This window comes from Manis pentadactyla, chromosome 1 (assembly GCF_030020395.1).
Source record: "Manis pentadactyla isolate mManPen7 chromosome 1, mManPen7.hap1, whole genome shotgun sequence".
In the NCBI taxonomy this organism is placed as follows: Eukaryota; Metazoa; Chordata; class Mammalia; order Pholidota; family Manidae; genus Manis; species Manis pentadactyla.
In genome coordinates this window covers 220,637,099-220,661,205 of record NC_080019.1, presented here as the reverse complement: position 1 = coordinate 220,661,205, position 24,107 = coordinate 220,637,099, and the positions used below count along the sequence as shown (strand labels likewise).

Below are 24,107 nucleotides of genomic sequence, written 5' to 3'. Positions count from 1 at the left end.
CAAGGGACAAGCAGAGCCACAGCCCCACAGAGTAGGTCCAAAACCTGCTGCGCTGTCTTACCCGCATGGCTGATGGATCCACTTGGAACACCGCACTGCTCCCTAGCAGCCAACTAGGCAACACTTCTCTGTGGGTTCCTGGCCCACGGGTGCTATTATTAACTTGCACCAAGAAAGCAGACTTCTAAGTGCTAATACTGGAATGAGGAAGAGGAGGAGCAAAAACACAAAATCAAAACATAACACCTTTCCCAGCTGTTGGCCCTGTTCACCAGTTTGGAGGCAAAAGCCCTACAGGAATGGGTACCTTTTCCTGTGAATTACTTTTATTTCCATGTCCTCCAGATTTATTGCTCGCACCAAGTAGCAGCCACCATAAAACTCTTCTTTTCAATAACCTGCTATTTGAATTGCAAAGGCAAGACTATCCAAGAACATATAATCTAGTACAAAGTAAATATGATCGTATTACAAAGCAATTTCTGAAAGGCGATTTATTTGCATAGAGATACTGGACAGGCAGAAGTAAAATTCCCCCTGGGCTCCACATTCCGGTTTGGTGATGATACTGTGAGATGCTCCATCATCGCATCTTACCTTTAATTTTACAGAAAAGCATATGTAGTGACATCCTTGTAAACTGGAGGAGGAAAACATCCTGGTCCCATTTCTACAGGGTGAGCCATAAACACCTCTAAAAGCCACTTGTGTAAAATCTCTCTCTGAAAGTTGCTGAATGTCCCCTGCATTTTTGAAGAATGATACCAAGATATTTCTCCAGAGGATTTACATTTTTCTATCAGCGTAGAATTGCTTACTGTGAGTCAGTGCCTTCTCACTTCCCTCCCATTTTCCACCCGCCTTAAGAGTTGAAAGAGTAAGATGCACATTTGAGTCCTGAGTTTTTCCAGTTTCTTCCTCCTCCTGCCCTTTAGCTGGCTTTCACGTGTTCATCCTGACCTCTCCTTCTGCAGTCTGTTCAGCATGTGTCCAGTACATCCCCGACTTTACTCTCATCACCGGGTTTATTTACATGGCCTTACCACTTTCACTGCCGGTTTTCTCCAGGGACTTGCAACAGTCAGTCACCTTTAACTTCATCTCCTACTTGCTGATTTCTCATTCAATTGCCTCATATCAAACTGGCTTCATTTCACTGGCACGTTTATTGAACACTCCACCCAGCTTAGATTTCCACCCAAAATAGTAGGCACTTTAGCCAAACTGTGTCCTTGCAATTTACTTTGCAGATTTTTCTGGAAATGACAATTTTGACCTATGTTTGTCCTGCTGATGGAACGATCTCAACAATGCATCAGCATAGTTGGGTGGCACTGAACTTGGAGTAGGAAAACTTGGGTCAAATCCTTCCTTCTTCATGGTGTAGCATGGGGCTAATCATACCTGGAGTACTGGCATGGCTGTATTTGTTAGGTTCTTACAGACCATGAGGAAGAGATAATCCCATTCATGGCCTGAATGTACCAGTGGCCTCCTGGATGCTGAAAGTGGCTCAGACTTGATACAAGAGAATTACCACTAGCTCAGATCTGGTGCCTGGTACCAAGGACTTTGCCATTCTCTTTGCATCGTGTCTGATACCCCCGCAGAAGGGATTTGGGTGGCTCATCTATTTATCCCTTATCTTGTAGCCTGATTGTGTCGGTTTTGGCTCAGCTGTTGATCCCGGGCCCAGTCCACTGGGACCAGGTAACACAGTTGATGTAACTCACAAACAGGGTGCAAGTCAGCAAAGCAACCCCCTGCCTGACACTGTCTGGTACCGCTGTTGTTGGAAGGGGGCTGTGGCCACAGCGAACACCTTCAGCAGCTGCCTGGAGAGGGATTCATGCAATGCTGATCCTCACGGTCCTTGAGAAAAAGATCTAGCAGGCAAGTGAATTCGGAAACAATGCAAATTGCATCTTCCAGTGGAGAGATTCATAATGCACTTTGGTGTATCAGAGGTAGGGAGCACACTGCAATAAACAACTCTATGTCACCTAGCATGTGGCGACATTTCCCAAGTAAACAGTGGCATCTGTTGATGCCCAGTGGAAGATTCTTTGACAAGTGCTGGCTTAAACCCCATGATGTGTGTAGTGCCACCCCTTTTCACTGCTTCCTAAACCATCAATGCCCCACCACTGTGCATTAAGGTCATTTGACTCAATAGAGGCAGCTGACTCTCCCCCTAAAAATTCTGATTTACTTGGGCTGGGAGAGGCCTAGAGATCAGAATTTAAATGCTCTCCAGGTACTAGAGCTTTAACTAGTAATAGTTCCATATGTTATGGTATAATAATAGCATTTACTGAACATCTCCCTTTGTGCTGGGCATTAATCAAGGGTGACTTTACTTTTTAATTGTATCCTTAAATCTACCCCGCCTAATGGATATCACCATTAATTTACAAGTAAGGAAACTGAAGCTCTAAGAGGCTAGGCGACAAGCCCATGATCACACGCTGTGTGATCACAGCACTGTAAGGCTGAGAAATCAGGCCTTGTGATCCTATATTCAAATTTTTTGGTCTACAAAACACGCCTCTCCTGGGAACGCTCCTCTTAGTCTAGAAGTGCCTGTCATTGGTAGGAAGTCCACAAACCACTGCAGAATGAACAAATGCCATGAAGGTCCTCCAAGGTCCCTTTCATCAAAAACATCCCCAAATTAGACAGCTCAAGGTCGTGTAGCGTAAAGATACCAGACGCTTTGAAAACTGTATTAGTTTATACCCTGGAAGAGACCTGATATTAACACTCCTTGGTGTATGCTGAAAAGCATTCTTTCATTAACACTGCGTGATTCTTGAGCATCTAGAATTCAGTGGACTCCTCTGCTTACAGTTTGGTTCTGCTCAAACTAAACAATAACAGCAATTGCATATGGAATGACCTATAAAGCTGATGTAAGAAATTAGCTCCTACAGAGAACTGAGGAACTAATTATGCCATCTATAGATTCTAAAATAGACCTCGAGTCCCCCCAAAATTCCTTTGCACATCAACAAGTATGCATGCTGCCAACCAGCTTTTGTCACTAGGAATCATCTCCCTGGGGCCAAATGCTCTTTGTACCCAGTGATCAAGAGATATTACACAGGATTCAGGTATAGGCTGCAGTTAAGAAATTCCACACTTAAATCTGAAAACTGTCCATGATAATTTTCCCACCTTCTCTCAAATCAGTAGTGAAAAAAAAAAAATCCACCACACCCAGAAGCAAGCATTCCTCTCAGCGCTCAGGGGCCTGGAATCTGCGATGAGATTGCAGGGGGCTTCGGAGCACACGGGCCATTCGGAAGGGCTTGGCTGCCCCCTCGTGGTCAAAATTTCCATTACCGTCTGAGGCGAGGGCCCACACCACCCTTGCACTGCACTAAGCGACATCTTTTATGACAAGAATGTTGATGGCATCTTTCTACATGCCCCAGTAAGCTAAAAGAAATGAAAGGCACTGCAGGTCTGCCAATAGCCATCGGTTGGGAATAGGTTATTTTAAACTGGTTTCTACAGGATGAAAGTAGAACATTGAGAATATAGTCAATAATTCAGTAACATCTTTCTATGTTGACAGTTAACCACACTGACTGGGGTGAGGATTTCATAGCATATGTACCTGTTGAATCACTGTGTTGTATACTTGAAACCAATATAATAATGTATATGAACCATACTTCAATAAAAGGAAAACTTGGTTTCTCCAAGGCAGTTGTACCTGAGGTGATCTGCTTATACGCTTCGTGTTTTAAAAAAGCAAGTGGCTTTCTGATTCTCTCTCCACTCATTATGTTTGAAAGGGAAGTATTTTGTAACTGCAAGAAAGGGCCTAACTCCAGGACTATTCTCTCTATTCCTTATTTCCTACAACTAAATTCTCGTTCCTCCCTCCCTTGTCTCTTTCTCCCCCTTCTTTCCTTCCTTCCTTACCTGTAAACTTCCCTGTTTAATTTTAAACTCCTTTACAAAGAAAGCCATATATCCAATCTGTTACTTAACAGCTGTGTGCTCTTGGGCAAGTTTCTTAACCTCTCTGCTCTCTGTTTTAACAACTAGAAAAATGTTTTTTACATTTAAAAAAAACAAATAATATATTGGCCAGAGAACCTCAATAGCCCATAAAAGCCTATGCTAGCCTTCTACAATGTCAAGTACACAGTATTATCTATAAGCAGCCTTAAAAACCATTAAAATCTGAATCATTAAATAAAACCATTAGTGATGCCTTCAGCTCTAATTTCAGTTGGTGAGTTGTGACTTAAATCAACTGTGGTACCTGGTCCCAGTGGACACTGGGCCAGGGATCAGTAGCCGAGCCAAAACCAATGGCAGGGAGAGCAGAACAAGCTAAATGGCACCACCTTCGCTCAGCAGTGGAGGCTGCATAGAGCCCCCGAGGTCCCCGATCGCTCGGAATGCGGGCTGCTGATGCAGCATAGCCGAGCTCCTCTCCAGAAACTGTCTGCAAGCTGTGGGAGCTGCCCTCCCCAGGGTTACACCCCTCTGTGGGGATGGCCCTTATTCAGTGATCCATTGATATGAGGATCTCTTGCTTCATCCAGGGACCTCTGAAGGAACCTCCAGCTTTACAGCCCCCAAGCTGAGGCCTCACCTAACTACTGCATTGTGGTTCAGTTTCTCCGTCTGCCCAAACCTTGTTTTTTTTACCTTCTCACAGGTGTTGATCAAGGGCACCATCCCCATAAACCACCTGCATACACATCTCTATCCCAGAATCTGTTTTCCAGAGAACATGACCTAAGATATCCCTCTACAGTCTATTCCCAACATAACAGCTAGAGCTATCCTGTTCAAAGTAAGTCAGATCATTACCCTCTGGTGAGATCTCTCCAACAAGTCCCATTTCATTACAAAGGAAAGGACAAGAGCCTTGCCATCTGCACCCTAATCCCATTACCTCTTTGACCCCATCTCCTGCTCTGCCTCTCCATCACTCGGGCACACTGGCCCCCTTGCTGTTCCTCCACTCCTGCCTCAGGACCTTTGCAAATACCATTCTGTCTCCGTGGAATGCTCTGCCCAGTTATCAGCTTTGCTTCCTATCTCACTTACTTCAAGTCTTGACTAAAATGATACCTCAAAGAGGACTTCTCTGACCCTCTACTCACATGTGCTGGACTCCACCTCACCCCAGAGTGCCACACCCCTTGCCCTTGCTTGCTTTTTCCATTGCACGTATCAGCATCTGGCACAAAGCATATTTTACTTACTTAAGTTGTTCAGTATCTGTCTCTTCCATCAGAATGCAAGCACCATGAGGACAAGGGCTTTTTTCTGTTCTTTTCACTGCTGTCTCCCCGAAACCTGGAATAGTAACTGGTATATAGTAATTGCTCACTCAATACTTATCAAACAAGCATGTGAGTGAATGAATGGAAGACCACAGATGTGGAATCAGTAGACCTGTGACCTTCAGGAAAGTCTCTTAAGCAGCATCTGATTTTCTTCACATGAAAAAAAGGAACAATAACTCTTAGGTCATTTTTGTAAGGATTATGCAATATAGCATTTGTGAAAGCATCACATAATAAACTGCTAAATAAATGTAAAATTTTTGCTTCAGCTGAATTCATCATCAGTGAGCTACTTAATGTTAATCTACAGCTATCAGATTGCCAAAAAGCAAGCATGTAACATTCAGACACAGAAAATCTTAAAAATGGTCTGGTGTGCAAGTAAAATATAAAAAGATTTATTCCAAAGCTATACCCAAAATGTATAAACAATGAAATGTATCTCTCTGAAAGACTTAATAACAAAGCAGTCTATATATTTAAATTTCATAGCAATTTGAAGACCTCCTGTTTCTGACATAAAAATGTCTGATAAAAGTTAATTCCACAAAGTGTCAAATGTACTTCCTTATTTATATAAAACATATTTTTAAATGCAAGATACTCAAATATAATAGTTTTGTTATGAGATTGTCCTCAATTTCTTAAACTATCACTGGTCTATAGAATCATGTTGCCACACTGCTTCTTAAAATGAGGTAAGATAAATGCTGCAAATTTTTTTCTTCAGGTAAATTCTTCAGATGTTTATAGCTCTCACTAAAAGTGCAACATTGCCTTTACAAGTCCTTTCCTGTGAAGTTATTTTCCCAGTTGGTTACTCAGTATTCTGCCATAACCATACATTTAAAAATTCATATCTTGTAATCTTTTTTACACAATTTTAAGATCCAAATCAAAGCTATAACTAGAGTCACTATTTTCTTTACATTTTAATAAATAACTTAACTCTAGAAAACTGTTCAAAATCCTTTAAAACAGTGGTTAACAAACTTGTCTGTAAAGGCTCAACTAATAAATATCTTAGGCTTCTTGGGTCACTGTTAAAAAAGAAAAAAAAATAAGACTATGTAACTCTAAATGTTAAAAAAAATTCTTAGCTGTGCTGCAATCTGCTAATTCTTTACTTTAAAAAATAGAAGTCATTCATCTCTAAATCAGACTTCTCCAGTGTTAATAAAATGTGAAGTTCACATTTTGCAGTTAATAAATCCATGGTTTCTGACCACTAAATTGGAAGTTCATAAATTATAAGAAGTAAGTCCCATTCACCCAGAGGGACTGCATTTCAGGTATTCATTTTAATCAATGGCACTTTCTTACAGCTTCTCTTCCATTTGAATTAGACAATTCGTGCGTCTTCGCTTTTTTTTTTTTTTTGGTCTTTACTTTTTTATAGGGAAAAATTCTCTTCACGTGGCTAATCTGAAGTGTACAAACTCAAAGGCTGGAATACTTCCAGGCCAAGAGGTAGATGCATACACACAGGTATATGCAGTTATAAACACATGCACACGGGAAACCACTATTTGATATTTAAATTCAACAAAAACACTCCTCATGGCTAAGAAGGAATCAGTGTAAGCCAGCCAGAAGGTACATAAAACAGTCCTAATCTGTTTTTATCACATGCAATTGTTACATTTTGGGAAGACATGATTTGCATATGAAGTATGTGAATATAAATTAATGCAGCAGCATGATTTATTCAGGTTCTTGATGCATATAACCTGGAGTTGACTAAAAAAGACACAGCAGAGAATTCAAAGGGTGTTAGCTTAGATTCTGACACAGTAGAACAGATCTGCTTATAACACTCTTCAAGGTATCACATGGTCCTATAGCTCAGAACTAAGAAACACGTGTGTGTGTGTGTGTGTGTGTGTGTGTGTGTGTGTGTGTGTGTGCGTGTGCCTTTCCAATCACAAACAGAATTAGGAACAGATTATGGCAAATAAAAGAGTGACTGTGCATTTACTCAAATATATCATAAATAAATCGGAAGCCTCTAGAATTACAATCCCCTGGTATTCTACAAAAACATTTTCAAATTCTAAAGCTCGGCAAGTGTTAAACTTTGGTATCCCTAATAAAGAGAGCTCAATTACAACAGTGAGCCCGTGCCTAACATTTGAACTATAAAAAGTAAAGTTTTCAGTGCAAAAATAGTATCTTGACAAATAGCAATGACACAAAAATCACAAGAAACAGTTAAAGACTATAAAACACTTAAGTAATATCCTGAAAGCATGTTTTGGTATAGAAAAGGTAGTTCTGGGCTAGTGAAATAGCAGGTTGTTTTTCTGATTTAGCTGTGAGTCTGGGTGGTACAGCAGTGAAATACTCCCTTTTGCCAATAGACTTAACACATTTATAGCTCATCACGTTTCTTCTTAAATGGCCACTTTGGGTGTTGCAACACGTGGTCTGCAGCCTGGAGGACAAGGGACATAAATTCTTCTACATCAAAAGAGTAGTTGGTAAACTTTGGATGTTCCCCTAGAGTTGGGTGGTGACCCTGCAAAAACAAACCAAAACACAAATCTGTAACTCACTGAGGACAAGGTTTCCTGAACAGGAAGAAAATCACCTTACTTTGGCCAAGGCAACCATTAGAATAAATTAGCTCTCCATCACAGACAGGCAAGTTTTTTCAGTACAGGGCCAGATGACATGCATTCTCAGCTCTGTGGGCCATAGAGTCTCTGTCACAGCTTCTGAACTCTGCCATTCAAGTGCACAAGCAACCACAGACAATACATAAACAAAGGAGTGAGACTGTGTCCCAATAAAACTTTATTTACAAAAACAAATGGTGGGCCAGACTTGGCCCACTGGTCTATAGTTTGCTATCCCTCATATATATAATGTAATAGCTAGGCCCAAATTTCACAAAGTTGCCCACTCAAGATAAAGATCCAAAGTGAGTAATTTCCCTTTTCTCCCAATTTACAAATATAATATACAATTCACTATTCCAGAGAACAGTTTATCTTTGCACTGAAGTTCAGTAATAGGTTTTCATATTAATTAGATACTTTAAGCCAATTAAAAAGCAAAATGAGGTGAGTTTTGTCACTGAACTTTACCTTATCTTGAGGAAAGACTTTGTTCTGCCTTCGCCAAGTGAGGTAGTGGACGCCTCTCAGCCTGGCTAGGTCTAAGTAACAACGCTCATCTTCACAATTGTACCTAAGGACACACAGGCATCCACACATGAGACGTTTGTCCGGGATTTCTGCCCAATCAGCAGCTCTCTGGGAAAGAATGCACCTCCCAAATATGTTCCTGTAAAAGGTTTTCTAAATAGTAAACACAACTGAGGGAGATTGTTTTTCAAATAGTCTCATAACTAGCTTACCTTAACTTTAAGAGCAGGATCAAGGAATGGAGGGGACTGACTTTTGTCAATAGGGCCAACTGCCTATATACTTGGTATCATCTCCTAACATCCCCATCTTTATACATATGCATTGAATGGGGTAGGTAACACATTCAAGATTACATAGCTATAAAGCAGAAATTGAACCCAGGTCTACTGAACTCTAAGCTTTCCCAATTACATTTCTTTCCATCCCTTCTTCCTTCCCTCTCTCTCTTGGAGAAATTAACAATTGAGACAGAATCCATAATTATATGGAGAGATAATTTTATTTATATATATATATATATATAAAAACATATATGTATATATATATATATAAATATACATTTCAGATGTTTTGCAGAAACTGGAAATTCATGACACTTTTTTCTAAGTTTTGTCCCATTTAAATGCCGAGTCAAGTCATTTTAAAAGTGAAACCGTATGCTCAAGATATCTAGCCCAAAGGAGGAAGTCAGGTAACCGTAACTGCTATTGGTGTCAAGAACTAAAGATGTGGCATGGTGTACAGAGTGAGATTATTAGGGGACAGCAGACCACGCGTCCACAGCCAGCCCCAGTCAGAGGAGCACCCTAGGAGAATCACGTTCATCTTGAGCCCTCAGTTTCCACGTCTACAGAACCACTGGGAGGGCCCCAGGCGAAGAAGTTGTTCTCTGTGTTGGATCTGTGTTCTTCACAAGACATACTGGTTCTCATGCCCTTTTTTAAAATTGTGGTAGAAAACACCTAACATAAAACTGGCCATCTCAACCACTGGAAAGGACACATAGTTCAGGAGAGTTCAGTCTACTCTCAGTGCACTACGTTGCTGTGCAGCCAGTGTTCAAAACTGGAACCCTGACTCCTCATTTCCCTCCCTCCCGAGTCCCTGGCATCCACCATTCCACCTTCAGCCTCTATGAATGTGACGACTTTCAAGTGCAGTCACAGTGCATGTCCCTCTGTGACTGGTTTACTCCACTGAAACGTAAAGTCCTCAAGGTTCATCCATGCTGCATCATGTGACAGAATGTCCAAAGGTGGACATTCGGGATGCTTCCACATCTTGGCTATCGTGAGTGGTGTTGCCATGAACATCTATTTGCAACACACAGGTTCTCTCTTAACACAACAACTACACTGAGTGCAAGAGATGATCACAGTTTGGGAAGTACACAGGAATGAACTTAGAATGAGGAAATCACAGATTCACATCTACCCCGTCTTGCTGAGACTGGGGGAGAAAAGGATGTTTTGCCTGCTGAGTTTAACAGCAGGCTGCAGACTTCACATTTTTAGCTTTACGTTTTTCTTCTTTCTAGATGCCTATACATGATGGGACTCTCCTGTAATTATTAAATATTAAGCCTTTTAGAGCTCTGAATGAAACACTCAGCATGCATAAGAAACGTTATTCACTGCCTCAGGGTAAAAGGGCCTCCAAACACTTACAGTTCAAACACAGCAGCCCAGTCTGGAAGGAAAAGTAAATGGGTGAGACCAGCTCCGTGCATTCCAATAAATATGTCCGTGTTATGGGTGATCCTTAGCTGCTCTAAAAACCCAAGTTCCCTGTGAACATACAGAACAACAAGACACATGGGCAAAAGGGAGAAAGGATTAAGCTGAGTTAGTTCATGACTCATGGTAACAATATTTATACCAGTGTCTTTCCTGTTTTAAATCACATTCCACCAGGATTATTATTTTTTTTTTTGTCAATTTCAAGCCTACTCCAATAATTAGTAACTTAATTCCTTAATAACTTAATATTTTTTCTAAATAAGCATGCCTTTTAAGTGCACTTTCTTTAGAAGTGAACTTTCATTGCTGTCTTAATTGGAGACCCAGTAACACATGACATAGATAAAAATAAATACAACCAAACTTAAAAGTGCTATGAAAAAGTGAAATGAGCAAGCCCTGGAGAGATGTTAGGATCTACTGGCACCAAACTGAAAACTATTTCCTTAAGATAACAAAAGGATTTTTTTTTTTTTGAGAGGGCATCTCTCATATTTATTGATCAAATGGTTGTTAACAACAATAGAATTCTGTATAGGGGAGTCAATGCTCAATGCACAATCATTAATCCAACCCAAGCCTAATTCTCATCAGTCTCCAATCTTCTGAAGCATAACGAACAAGTTCTTACATGGAGAACAAATTCTTACATAGTGAATAAGTTACATGGTGAACAGTACAAGGACAGTCATGACAGAAACTTTCGGTTTTGACCACGCATTATGAACTATAAACAATCAGGTCAAATATGAATATTCATTTGATTTTTATACTTGATTTATATGTGGATCCCACATTTCTCCCTTTATTATTATATTTATTTATTTTTTTAATAAAATGCTGAAGTGGTAGGTAGATGTAAGATAAAGGTAGAACACTTAGTTTAGTGTTGTAAGAGAGCAAATGTAGATGATCAGGTGTGTGCCTGTAGACTATGTGTTAACCCAAGCTATACAAGGGCAATAAAACATCCACAGATGCAGAAGATTTCTCTAAAAACAGGGGGGAGAGGTTCTAAGCCTCACCTCTGTTGATCCCCAATTTCTCACCTGATGGCCCCCCTGTGACTGTGCCTGTCTTAGGTTGTTCCTCCCTTGAGGAATCTTACCCGTCTCTGGCTAACCAGTCATCTTCCGGGGCCATACAGGGAAATGTAAAGTTGAACAAAAGGATTTTTTAAACAGCAAATAAATTCCTCCTTGCATGATCTGAGCTATTCAATTCCAACTGGGCACAACTAAAATTATCACAGATTGCAAGAGACTAATTTGCAGTTGGAGGCACGTTAGGCTTGTAAAAGGACCCTCTGAATTCAAGACCCTGAAAGATGTGCAAACTCCGAACCAACAATCAGAGCCAAACACGTTCACTGAAGTGAGGTTGGCAAGAAATGCCAGGGTAAGGATGACGCTCTGAAGAAATGTGACGGAATCAGATCTCCCAAGCCCTCTTACCCAAAGTAAAAATAAATAAATGAACAACCAAGATCAGTTTGGACCTAAGGGAAAGCAAATTCCCTCTTAACAGCTTCCCCTCTTTAAGGAGCTTCCACTTGCAGTAGAACAAAAACCCTGCACCCTCCGTAGTGAGAGGAAGACACCGGCTCCACGAGTGTGTCTCACATGGGGTACGCATGCCTCAGTTTCTCCAGAAATGCCGACCCATGCAGAGGGAAGGACAGGTACTGGCCCAGGTGGATGTGCACCTGGAGTCGCCAGGGGTGGGAAACACCTATAGGTCAGGACTCGCATCTCCATGCAACTCTGTTCCTGATGCTTCCTTCGGGTTGGCCAAGTCTGAATTCACTGTAATTCCTCCTTATCTGGAAAACCCAATATACCCTTAAAGGGCAGTCAGCTAAAGAGCTTGGGAGGTGGCTCTCTAGCTCTTTCAGCCTGACACCAGGACCTCTTCTTGGGTGACATTTCTTCATGTGACAGGAAGGCTAGTCTCCATGGCTTTTACAGCTGTTGTGAAAAGAAAACTGAGTATGTTAGAAAAACAGAATATATCTAACATTTCCTGTCTAGGTAACCCCATTGACCTAAGAACAACAATGCTACAAGAGGTAGCACGTATTCCTGCTCGAAAAAAATCTAGGTGTATAAAAGAGTTCAAAATGCGGAGAGTCACTTGTAAAACAGGAAGGTTTTGACAAGTCACAAGACTGACATGGAGATAAAATGCATAAAACCTAAGACTAAGTCTCAATAGGTGGTAGTTGTTACAATTGCTATTTATACTTGACCCTTGAACAAACACGGGGATTATGGGCGCCAAGCCCCTACACAGTCAAAAGTCCAAATATAACTTTTAACTCCCCAAAACTACGGCTCCCTTAACTACTAGTAGTAGACTACTGTTGACAAGAAGCCTTACTGATCACATATAAACACTCAATTACCACGAATTTTGCATGCTATGAATATTATATATATATTTGTTTTACAATAAACTAGTTCAGAGAAAACTTTTTCTAATTGTTGCAAATCTATAAAGAAGTTTTTGAATATATATACTGAAAAAAAACACGCATATAAGTGGACCTGCGCAGTTCAAACCCGTGTTGTTCAAGAGTCAACTCTATTTGTATCAGTGTCTAAAATCCTCAAGACAAGAGCCATGGTATCTTCATAACTGAATTGCTAAGCTTGTGAGCAGCTCAGGATATGTGCCCAATAAAGATCTGTTGTACAAACGAACAAATGTATGGTCAATGAGGTGGGAAACTCCTATGCTTACTGGTACGTTTAAACTTAGCTATCTCAGACGCCCAGATGCTGGTGTATGTATATTTTTCTTTTTTAACATAGAAAGAAACTATTCACAGTGTTAAATGTGGAAATGACTATGACTGTAGGTGGGCAAGGGCAGGAGAGAAGAGCCTTCACCTTTCCTTTTGAACTTTTGTATACTGCCTGACTTTTCCAACCAGGAATACTTACACTTTCATGATACTGTTTTAATACCAACAGGTGTCGCCTAGGCAGTAAATGTTAGGCATATTGTGTTTTTCTAAGCCTTTCACTTTACCAGAATTTTAAAAGAAATGTAAATACTTTATAAGATGTTTAGAAACCTCATGTTATTTCTATGGCCCTCAGATTATTTCCCTATAACTAATTTAAGGTCAAAAGTCAAAACCTGGCAGCTAACAGGGTAAATTAGGCCAGTACCATTTTTTTAAAATTCAGAATTGGTTGCCAACTTTTAAAAAGTCAGAAATTTCAAATGGAAATCTGGACTCACCACCTCTCTTGTTAAATGAGATGGTGTTGCAACACCAGGCCCCACACACCTGAATAGCAGCTGCCTCCTCCTTGCACCCGGGGTCCTCACTTGACCACTTTATTCACGGATGGCACCTGCTTGCCCCTTCCGGGTCTGTAAGCCAACAACTCCCATTTGAAAAATCTTTTCTCTCCCCTAATTCACTCCTCCAAGCCAAAGTGAGAGCATGTGCCTGAGCACGCGTGGGAATATCTCTTACTTGTACTTATAATCGACGATCTGGACGTCAAACGTAGACACTGTCTTCAGTGCGTTTACAAGCTGGGGAGAAAACCGGAAACATTTAGAATTTCTTTTCGTTCCTTCTTTTCTGCTGTACTTGCCTGTGAGTCCTTATTTTTCATACAAGACAGTTTTCAGATATTAACTATCCTTCAGGTCTGCTACTTTAACCCTCAGCTGAGTTCAAAGGTAAGACTCCACACCTGGGGCGCCTTACCCCCTAGCAGCCCGCTGCTGTGCTGGGCGGTTAAGAGCCCAAAAGGACAAATTCACGGGAGCAAAGCGCTCAGCACAGGGGACGCTAGGTCTTAGCTGTCGCTGCCCATGTGCTGGTCATGCCCTCGACTTGTCAATGTGTTTGTCGGGCTCCTACTGGGTTCCAGACATCAGGGTAAGAGCATTCCCCCACCCGCTGTGTCATTTCAGACTAACCACCAGTGCTCTGAGCCCTTCTTCCAAAAATACTAGATTTTTGGCAGGAAAACATTTTCAATATATGTACCCAGGAAAACAGTACTTCTTTTAGTAAACAGAGGGTAATAAAACAGAATGTTACTCTGTGTCTAAAACATAGCCATGGTTCTCTATGCCCCTCACGAATTGGCTCCTTAACCCAACACTGTGGGTCGCCACTGTTCAGAAACTTGTGCGCCGTATCTCGCTGCCTTGAGGCGTAGACTTTGGGGCAAGAGTGATGCCAGTAGTTACAGAGGCACCACTGAGTGTGGTTTCAACCTGGTTGCCATTTCTAAGTGCTTAATCCTCATAAATACCATATCAAGTACCATTACGCCCAATTTAAAATCATACAGTGTTGGCTTAGGGACAAGGAGTCATTTTCCCAGGCCTGGCCGACCCAAAATTAAAGCTAGGTCATCTGACCCAGGAATCTGTATTCTGTCAGCCCACTCTACTCCCACGTATAAATAGCAACAGGCACTGACTGTAATCCAATTCCCCCATTACACACACACACACACAGTCATGAAATGGTAGTTTCTCTCTCTACACAGGCTGTGATCTCCCACAAATACACCATTTGTATCAAGTTGAAGGAGGGGGGATGGATTAAAACTGTTTTCCAGGAGTGAATTAATCACATTCCAGGAGCCTTGGTCTTAGGATGAGATGAGCCCACATAAAAGGAATCGTGGCTCTCTGACTGTTCCCCTGACAAGGGTGCCCTTTTCCATGATTTCTAGTCGCACCAGAGAGGCGGCCACATCCCTGCCGACACGACTGCGCCGACCCTGAGGTCGGGCAGGGCTGCAGGAACTGCCGCGCACTGCGGCCGTCTGGGTTTCGCCCTTTAGTCAGGCCTCCAGGCCGAGCCCAGGCGCTTGTCTCCGCCTCGTATCCGCCTTTCCGGCGATGCGCCCCCTGGAGCTGGACCGCCACGCCTCACCTTCGGGCCCAGCATGTGGGCCGTCTGCGTGAGCGACGGGAGAACACCGGCGGCCCAGCGTGGCGCCCACGGCACAGGCCCTCTCTGCAGGACCTCCTTCCAGCGGCCTGATGCTGTTCCTCACCCCACCCCTTCCCGACAAACGGGAAACGAAGGTGGATCCGCCTCCTCCAAGATCTACTTCTGTTAGAGCCCCAGAGCTCTCTGGTAAAAAGCAGGCTCAGGCTCTGACTGTCCTGGCTCACGTCCCATTACTCTGCTCACCCTGACCTTAGGCACGTTTCTTAACCTCTAAGTCCCAGGCTCCTTGTCTAGAAGAGAGAAAAAAAAAAAAAAAACCTACCTCATGGGTTTGCTGGGAGCACTGGGGAACACGTATGGGGAGCATATAGTCATATGCTTGGCACATAAGTAGCACTCAACATATGTGTCTTCGACTGACCAATGTATGCTATTGATCTGCCTGTTCATAAGGGGTGATGTCCATCTACCTCAACGTTGCATTACTTGATACATTTTTATTTCCTGGTCTTCAAACACACACACCACACACACACACACACACACACCACACACACCACACACCACACACACACACACACACACACCACACACACACCACACACCACACACACACACACACACACACACACACACACACACACACACACACACTGCATTACTTGATACATTTTTATTTCCTGGTCTTCAAACACACACACACACCTCATTTCTTCCATCCACACAGCTTATAATCAATGCCTCATTATACCATATGTCCATGTCCTCCATAATCCATATGGATCTGGAGAAGACACACTAATTCTGTAATTTTTATCAGCCTACTAGGCACCGAGATTAATCTTTGTAAAACATTTCACCCATCAAAACCTGCCCCCCACCTCCCATCTACTAAGTTATTCCCATCTCGATTCCACTGAACTGCCTGAGCTACAAGCCTAAACGTATGTGCTTGATCCTGAATACCGTTCCTGGCCTTACCTAACGTGAAACTGCACAGGTTCTCTCCAAGACAGTGCTTGCATCCCTATATTGGGTTCTCTCTCCCATCAGCACCTTCATCCAAACTCTTACCAGGGCCATAGGAACAGTTCTCAATCTCCCTGCTCCTGCTCTTGCAGCCAGAGTGATTTAAAAATAAACAAGTCAGATCTTGTCTCTCCCTGTGTACTCATTTTCTCTTTGCTGCCTTGACAAATTACCACAAACTCAGCAGCGTTAAACAAAACAACTGGCCCTCTCACTGTTCTGTAGAGTTAGCTCCACACAGCAAGTGAGGGAGAGGTCTCACTGGCCTAGAATCAAGGTCGGCAGGGCTGCCCTCCTTCTCGCGTGGCCAGGGGACAATCTATCTCCTCACCTTTTCCAGCTTCTAGAAGCCACCTGCAAGCCTTGGCTTGAGGCTCCTTCCTGCACCTCCCAAGCAGCAACACTGCGTCTCTCTGGCCCTGATTCTGATATCACACCTCCTTCTCTTTTCTGCCTCCCTCGTCCACTTTTGATGAAGTGCTGAACTGACATCTGGTTGTGGGAAGAATCCAGCTAAGGAATTAGCTTTCCAGGTAGAGGCAAAGCTTCTCTGGACTCAGAGAGTGTCCAGCCCATTTATGATTTCATTGGGCCACCTGGATAACCCAAGAATGTCTATTTTCAGGCCAGTTGATTAGCAACCTTAACTCCACCTGCAACCTTCATTTCCCTTTGTCTGGTAACCTAACCTCGTCAGAGGTTCCAGCAAGCAGGACGTGGACATCATTTTTTTTGGAGGAGGAGCTTTATTCTGCTACCACGCCCTGCTTAAAACTTCACAGTGGTTTCCCCTCACACTGCAATAAAATCTGTCCATGTTCTCATCAGTGCTCACGAGGCTGGCCTCTCTGGACCATGCCCGACCTCTCTGATCTCTTCTGGTGTCATCCACCTGTCTGGCTGCGCTAGACTACATGGTTCTGCTTCTGAAGCATGGAGAGCTCTGGACGCCAGAGGACGTTTGCTCCTGCCTGGCACTCTCTCCTTGGCTGGTTCCTCCTCTGATCCTCTTCGCACGCGGTACCTGACCACCTTCCCCTTCCTTCTGCATCCCGCCTCCACCACCTCACGCCGTCTTACTGCCTTTGTACACTCACCACTACTTGAAACCACCTTACTGACGGGCTTGTTTGCTTCTTTCTTGCCTTACTCTGTCTCCACTTAAGAGTGTAAGCTCCATGAGGACAGGGACCTTACCTGTCTTGTTCTCTGCTGTAGCTCCAGAGCCTCAAACATGGCTCAGCATATAGCAAGTGCTCGATACGTTTGTGTGGAATAAATCTTACTACTGTGAGGACATCTTCCAGCCATGCCCTTGTAGGCAGGGGCCATGCATGGTCATCTTACTGAGGTCAGATATAATTTATGAGGTGATGTTGTCTAAGTGAACTAGGGAAACCTAAGAGGCGAACAATTTCTAAGACACACAGTCATGCAAAGGATGGGAACACTTCCAGCCTAATCTGCCTCCGGATGCCACAGGATCACCACACTCCATCGACCGTCTCCCAAAAGACACTCTCACATTTTTTGCTGCCTGTTTGTCCGGAGGCAGAATGTTTGGCAATCGATGGCAGTAAAGGCAGGACTCAGAGATCGTTTCTGCCTCTGTATCCAGTCTGAGTGGGTGAAGATGAGTATGTACAAGTGAGGCAAAGCTGGTGTGGGCAATTTTGGTGACTTCCAGCAGAAATCCAACAATGGGATGGGGTGTAGCCATCAAACTATTCTAAAAGCTAATCATTTCAAATTAAACTATTTAATGCAATGAGAGAAAATAAAGCACATTAGTCATAGGAAGTTAAATTCAATATGATGATATTAAAAATGCATACCCAAACGAACCTCATTTTGGTTTAGTATTTTCCGGTATTCTGTGCTCCGTGCAAGAATGGTGACTCGAATTTTTCCATCCTGTAATCCAAAGGAGAATGCTGTGTATGCCTGGACAGGTGAATGAACACCTGAACTTAAAATGTGATTTTCACAGAGATGAAGCTCCGTAGGATACACTTAGGGAACTACTGTGTTTTGTTTTGTTTTTTTGAGCCTGATTCCTTCACAGTCCTTTCAGGGAATAAAAATGCATCCATATTAGCCATGGAACACAAAATCTTTTTGTTACACTTCTGCTTGGTTAGGTGGGTGGATTTTGTGGCAGGGGTATCTTGGATGGAGTGGGGATCTGAAGGAGAAAGGAGATTTATGGCAAAAGAAAGGGGAAAGGGAAAGGAGAAAAAGAAGTACTTCTTCCATTCTCCATTTTTTATCTTTCATAGGTTGCTGACATCTGAGTTTGGATCACTCTAGCTCAGAAATCATTAACATGGAAAGCACTGCCATCTGACTATTTCTTTTTCTGTTAATGGTGCCATTGATTTTTATTCAGGGTGAGAAGTCAAGCCCACCTCAGAACCCACAATGCATTCCTCACCTGGGGTCCCGCCTGCGTGATGTTCAGTCTGTGCAGGACATGCTGGGAAAATGCCCTGAACAATCCAGTATTTTGGCAGCCAGATATCTGAAATAAAAACAAGAGTTCATATTATAATGCATACTTTCTGTGTTACTATTTAAGATGTTCTCAAGTTATATATAAATGTTATCTTAAAATCAACCAAGATAAAACCTATAAATATGAATGTTAACAACAGTGCCATTCTTACCAGGGGGGTATTATAAAACAGCCCGTATCTCATCCGAGGAAGTAATGAGAAAATGGCCTCTTTAAAACATACCTATGAATGAAGATATTTTATAAGGTGAGAGAATATACTTGGCACTCATCACACCCAAAGAGAACTTGTAATTACAGAAAATAAATTTGAGTTCATCTCTATTTTGCATTAAAATATTTTGAAGAGCAAACTACTTCACTCAAGTGAAATTCATGTTTTTTGGAAAAGCTAAGGGAAAACATTTTTTTTTTAATGTTACACATTCAATTACAGTAAGGATTCTGGTTATAAAAGAGAAACCAGAAAGTCAGATCAATGATAATAGCTACTAAAAATACATATCAAATATTTATTTGATGAGTGAGTCATCTACAGTGACAGGTATTTACAGACATTTCAGTAAAGTTCCCAGTACCCTTTTGGAATCGTAAGTTTTCAAATGTATAACATCATAGTCAGTAAATGCTCTCCACGTGTCAGAGAACAGGTCGCCATATCCATAGGAGCTCTGAAAAGTGGAAACAAAATTAGTTAGGGCAATAAAAGAATACACATGGCTTTCTAAAAATGCAACAAAATACCTGAATTAACCTGTTAGCGTGAATAACCAATGATCCTAAGCAAGCTGATAAAATCCATGTGAGAAAAAATGGATTTTCATCTTGGGCCCAAGCAAACAGCTAATTTGATGCAATATCATCAGAAGTAATCATCACACTTATAATCTTAGCCTGTTAAAAGCATTTTGTTTTTCCACCCGATTATTTTATGATATTGTGATTGCTGTAGGGTTTTTTCCAGTGAATTTTCTGTCCAAATTACAGACATACCACTCATGCATACACTACCATTTGTACACACTCTGATATGCACCGTGAGCAAAAAACATCGGGGCAAAAGGAATATGCTTTTGGAAAGAAATTTCAGAGCAAGAAAATGCCTTGACAGTTTAAACATTAAAAATATAATGAATATTTTTCTAGGAGATGATCTCCCACTGACTAATGAGCAGCATGTGATAATTCCCCAGTAACATAAATAATAAGAGTAATAATACTTAATAATAAGAATAGCATCTTGCATACTTCCTGCATCTCAGGTACTGCTCTAAGCACTTGAAATTAACACATGAAACTACCCTACAAACTCATGAACTTGATAATGTCATTACTCCCATTTTACAGACAGGGAAACTGAGACACAAATTTTAGTAATTTGCCTAAATTGTAGCGTTGGCGCATTTGCAGAGCTGGGATTAAATCCACCTCGTTTGGTTCCAGACTCCACGCTTGTAACGTCCATAAGGCAGTCGCCTCTCAGTGGGAATGGGTTCTTTCTAGTACATTTACCAAATGCATTTTGCTTTTGAAAAGTAGAAAGTATGTGCTCCATCAGCAAAAGGAAGGAGATTGGTTTATTTTAAAATGGTATAACTTAGACTGAAAAATTCAGCCAAAAGAAATCAGAAATATGTATTCTAGGATTACATTCAAGTCTACAGTTGGTTTTACATTATGTTCATTACCTTCATTTCTTATCTTTATAGCATTCTTTTTTCAGATTTTGAAATTTTTCAAAATGATTGAGAACTGTGAGATGTGGTGATAAAAACAAAAATTCTTTCCTTCAATGTTTCTCCAATTCCGTTCGAACAAAGGCACTTCAGCACACCATCAAAAATGAAATGTCTGTGTCTTGGCTCAATAATAAATAAAGTGCAATTAAAAGAAGAGATTCTAGACAGTTTCTTGAGATAAACTACCTTAGGTAAAATAAAATACCTTTAAAAGGAGAATGTAATAATAGAATATAGTAATCCTGACTGATCCCTTTCGGCGGAAATCATGTATTATGCAGTAACCATCTCTAGAAGCTTCTTTTCCACATCCTTCAACTTCAAATTATCTGCCACAGGGACAGAGGGACTCTTTCTAGTCTCATGTTGAGGAATATTTGGATATTCCTAAAGATGACATAAAATTCCCTCCTGTGTATGTTTCAAATTTAAATAGGCACATAGGGGATGGAGAAAGAAAAAAACATGCACGTAAGCTATGACTCAGAAATCCTACTTACAGGGGTCTGTCCTACAGAAATGCTAGGAGGAGCATGTTAAGACACGCAGATAGAAAGGCTATTCACTGCAGCATTTCGGTAAACAGCACAGAATTGGAAACAACCTAGTGTGATTAGGGGCTTGGGGCAGGACGTAAATACGTGCAGTGAGGCACAGGTGGACTAATGGAACATCCATTAAATGAATAGCATGTAACCACTTAAAAAAAGGGTTACTCTAAATATATTGGCTTGGGGAAAATGTCCACTATAGAATAGTAAGTTAGCAATATGAGACAGCATATTTTCTATAAACATATCCTTATTCAAATTTTATTTTATAAAGGATATATAAAGGATATATATATGTATATCCTTATATAAACCCATATATCCTATTTATAAAGGATATTTATAAAGGATATATATATATCCTTATACAAACCCATATATAAATTTGATTAAATATTAAAGTCTTACAAGGGACTATCACACATGTGAACTGTAGTCACCTTTGAGAAAAATGGAATTAGAGAAGCAGACTAAGGAGACAATTTTTTAAAAATAAAATAAATGACTTATTTATTTTATAATTGGAAATTTGTACCTCTCGATCCCCTTCACCCATTCTGCCTACCCCACCCAACTCCCTCCCCTTTAGTCTCTAAAACAAGAGACTTTGTTTTTATGTTACAGACTTCTACGTTGTTTGAAGCCACTACAGCCAGGCATTACTTGCATAACTGAAAATAATATTAATTAAGCTATACTACTTCTCAGTATGTGGAAAACATGGAAGGCCTGCAGTAAGTCCCCTTTCTTTCATTCTGCTTAATAAAAGCACAGGAGTGTCCCTCAGCGCAGGTCTGGAGGCTGGTGGCCTTGCCCATCCCACCGGGGAGCCACGTGCCTGAAGGGTGCCCAGACTGCGGAGCTTTCTGTGAGCACGAAGGACAGCACCCCTGGCTTCTTCATGGGGCCTGTTCATAGAGGGCCACTAAGATCTGGACTGCGTGCGGGCCCTGCTCTTCTCCCAGGCACTCCGTTGGCCGAGGCCATCAGGGCGGTTCACTGTGGGGGGTTTGCATCACCATCAGCCTGGACGTATGCTTCACTCAAGGCCTTTCTAGCAAAAGAGGAATGCGGGCGGCCACAAGAAACCCTCACAGCACCCCCAACCTAGAGCATCCTGTGGGCCTCCGTTCTGGAGCAACGGCAGACCGGCCTGTCCTGCGAACCCGACTGAGCAAGCAGCAGAGGGCTTGCTGACCCAAAAGCAGGTTGGTAAGGACACACAGAGAATAGCAAAGAAGGGAAGTAACATCCAGGCAGCCAAGCTGCTCAGCGAAACCCATCCTGCCTGAATGTGCAGCTGAGGTCAGACTGCCCACACGTCAGAGGCCCGGCTAACCTGTGCAGCCTGTGTATGCCATCCCAGCAGACACAGAGAAGGGGAGCTTGCAGAAGTTGACTTGATGTAATGTAGTCTACTAGAGCAACATGGAAATGCATGCAACCAGATACGAGGAAGCTTCTGGAAAGTGTATGGAAGCCTTTCCTTCAACTTCACAGTTCTGAAGGGAAGGAACCACAGAGAGACAAGAAGGCAATGTGGATTCAGGGCACAGGACTTGTCCTTGACTCCACCCCTTGCTGTAACCTTAGAACACCCACCTGCCATGCAAAACCTCAGCTGCCTCCTCTAAAATAAGCTAATAAAAACTCTCGTCCACGAGGGGTATGAGCATTAAATGAGATAACCAGGTGGAATTAAAATAAAACCCCACCCTAAATCCATCACTCAGGGCTTCTGATAGCTGGTGATCCTGGTCTAGAAGCACTCAGACAAAAAGAAGAAGACTGCTGTCCCATCTGCTCACAGAGACATTTTCAAGAAATGAAAACAGTGGTGGCAGCGAAACTGGAACACGGAGGGAGATGTAAACAGACGCAGAGAAGGAAACCCAAAGAGAGCACGAACGTGCCAGGAATCATAGAACCAACTGTCATCAGGCTTCAGATCAAATTATGGAGCAGCGGTAATGAAAACCTTCCACAACGAAAACTCTACCATGAGCCTCATATCCGTGAAAAAGGCATTAGCAAAACCATTTCCCCTTCTGCACGAGGACCTGACCTTCCGTTAACTGTCTCGCTCTGCTCTCTGGGAATGAAGACGGCATGTGTCAACTATGTTGCCAGGTAACATTGCTAATGATTAAAAAAGACACTTGATAGGTGAACTGCTTCTGGACTGGGAAGGAGTACGGTGAGACTTGTAACTGGCTGTGTCTTTTGTGAGGATGCTGGGGCTTTGCCAGTGTAGTTGTTCTAGGAGATGCTGGACCCCTTGTACCTGCCTCACGTGGTCCCATGTCCTTGCACCTGAGCTGTGCCCTGCAGGCTGCTGGAAGGACTGTCACTGCCAGCAAGCCGATGTTCTCTTGAAATATTGTTCTGAAAGCATCCATGCCAGGAAGGACGCCTATAAGCATCTCGTGAGTTGGAATATTTAGCTGAACCTTAGATGACCTCTTAGTGGGTGCTCCGGCTTCCCAGTGCAGACAGTCTCTCATGTACACCATAACCCACTTGTGCTCTTATTGCTGTCATTGTCATAGTTCGCATTCAGAGTGCATGTGCTATGTGCCAGGCACTGTGACTGTTCACACGATATGGTTCAGTCACAAAATGGCCCTGAGGTAGATGCTACAAGCACCCTATTTTGCAGTGGAGTGCACAAGGGAAACATTCGGGGTTGCCTTGGCGGGTGGAGGAGCCAAATATAGGAAGAAGCAGGGAAAAGGGGGGCAAAGAAAGAGAAGGAAAAATAGATTGCACTAAAAACAAGTAAGCAAATAGCAGGTATAAGTCAACATACACATTTATGTGCACATCTAAGACTTGCCCTGCATGGTGAGCCCACACACACAGCACAACGTGGCATGAAGCAAGAGCCAAGGGAAGCTGCAATTAAGCAAAGGCAGATGGTAATTACAAGTGGGCAAACTCCAAACAGAGGCAAGTTCTCCCGACATGGGTCGTGGAGGAAAAGCAAATGACAGTTTTCACGTCTGTCTCAGAGGAACACTGAGCACCTGCCCAGAGGGAGAAAAAATCTTCCACTCACTCATTGTACAATTCAAAGAACCAAGGTATACACATACACGTATATGCATACGTCCCTGTAAATGCAC

The 24,107-nt window shown here is 42.3% G+C and overlaps 2 protein-coding genes across 7 annotated transcripts in view; both read right to left on the bottom strand.

The window, feature by feature from the left end:
• TAFA4 (TAFA chemokine like family member 4) overlaps positions 1–1,270 on the bottom strand; it is a 337,579-nt gene extending 336,309 nt beyond the window's left edge. The window contains exon 1 of the mRNA XM_057507570.1: positions 62–1,270. The gene's annotated coding sequence lies outside the window, so the exon portion shown is untranslated. The remainder of the gene's footprint in view (positions 1–61) is intronic.
• A 4,417-nt stretch (positions 1,271–5,687) lies between these two features.
• EOGT (EGF domain specific O-linked N-acetylglucosamine transferase) overlaps positions 5,688–24,107 on the bottom strand; it is a 35,815-nt gene continuing 17,395 nt past the window's right edge. For all 6 annotated transcript variants that reach the window (XM_057507550.1, XM_057507544.1, XM_036877756.2 and 3 more), the window contains 8 exons: positions 19,271–19,363; positions 18,844–18,915; positions 18,612–18,698; positions 18,023–18,091; positions 13,700–13,761; positions 10,138–10,257; positions 8,408–8,510; positions 5,688–7,836 (listed from right to left, as the gene is read on the bottom strand). In XM_057507550.1, coding sequence (XP_057363533.1) covers positions 7,690–7,836; positions 8,408–8,510; positions 10,138–10,257; positions 13,700–13,761; positions 18,023–18,091; positions 18,612–18,698; positions 18,844–18,915; positions 19,271–19,363 — 753 coding nt within the window. In that variant the 3' untranslated portion in view covers positions 5,688–7,689. The remainder of the gene's footprint in view (positions 7,837–8,407; positions 8,511–10,137; positions 10,258–13,699; positions 13,762–18,022; positions 18,092–18,611; positions 18,699–18,843; positions 18,916–19,270; positions 19,364–24,107) is intronic.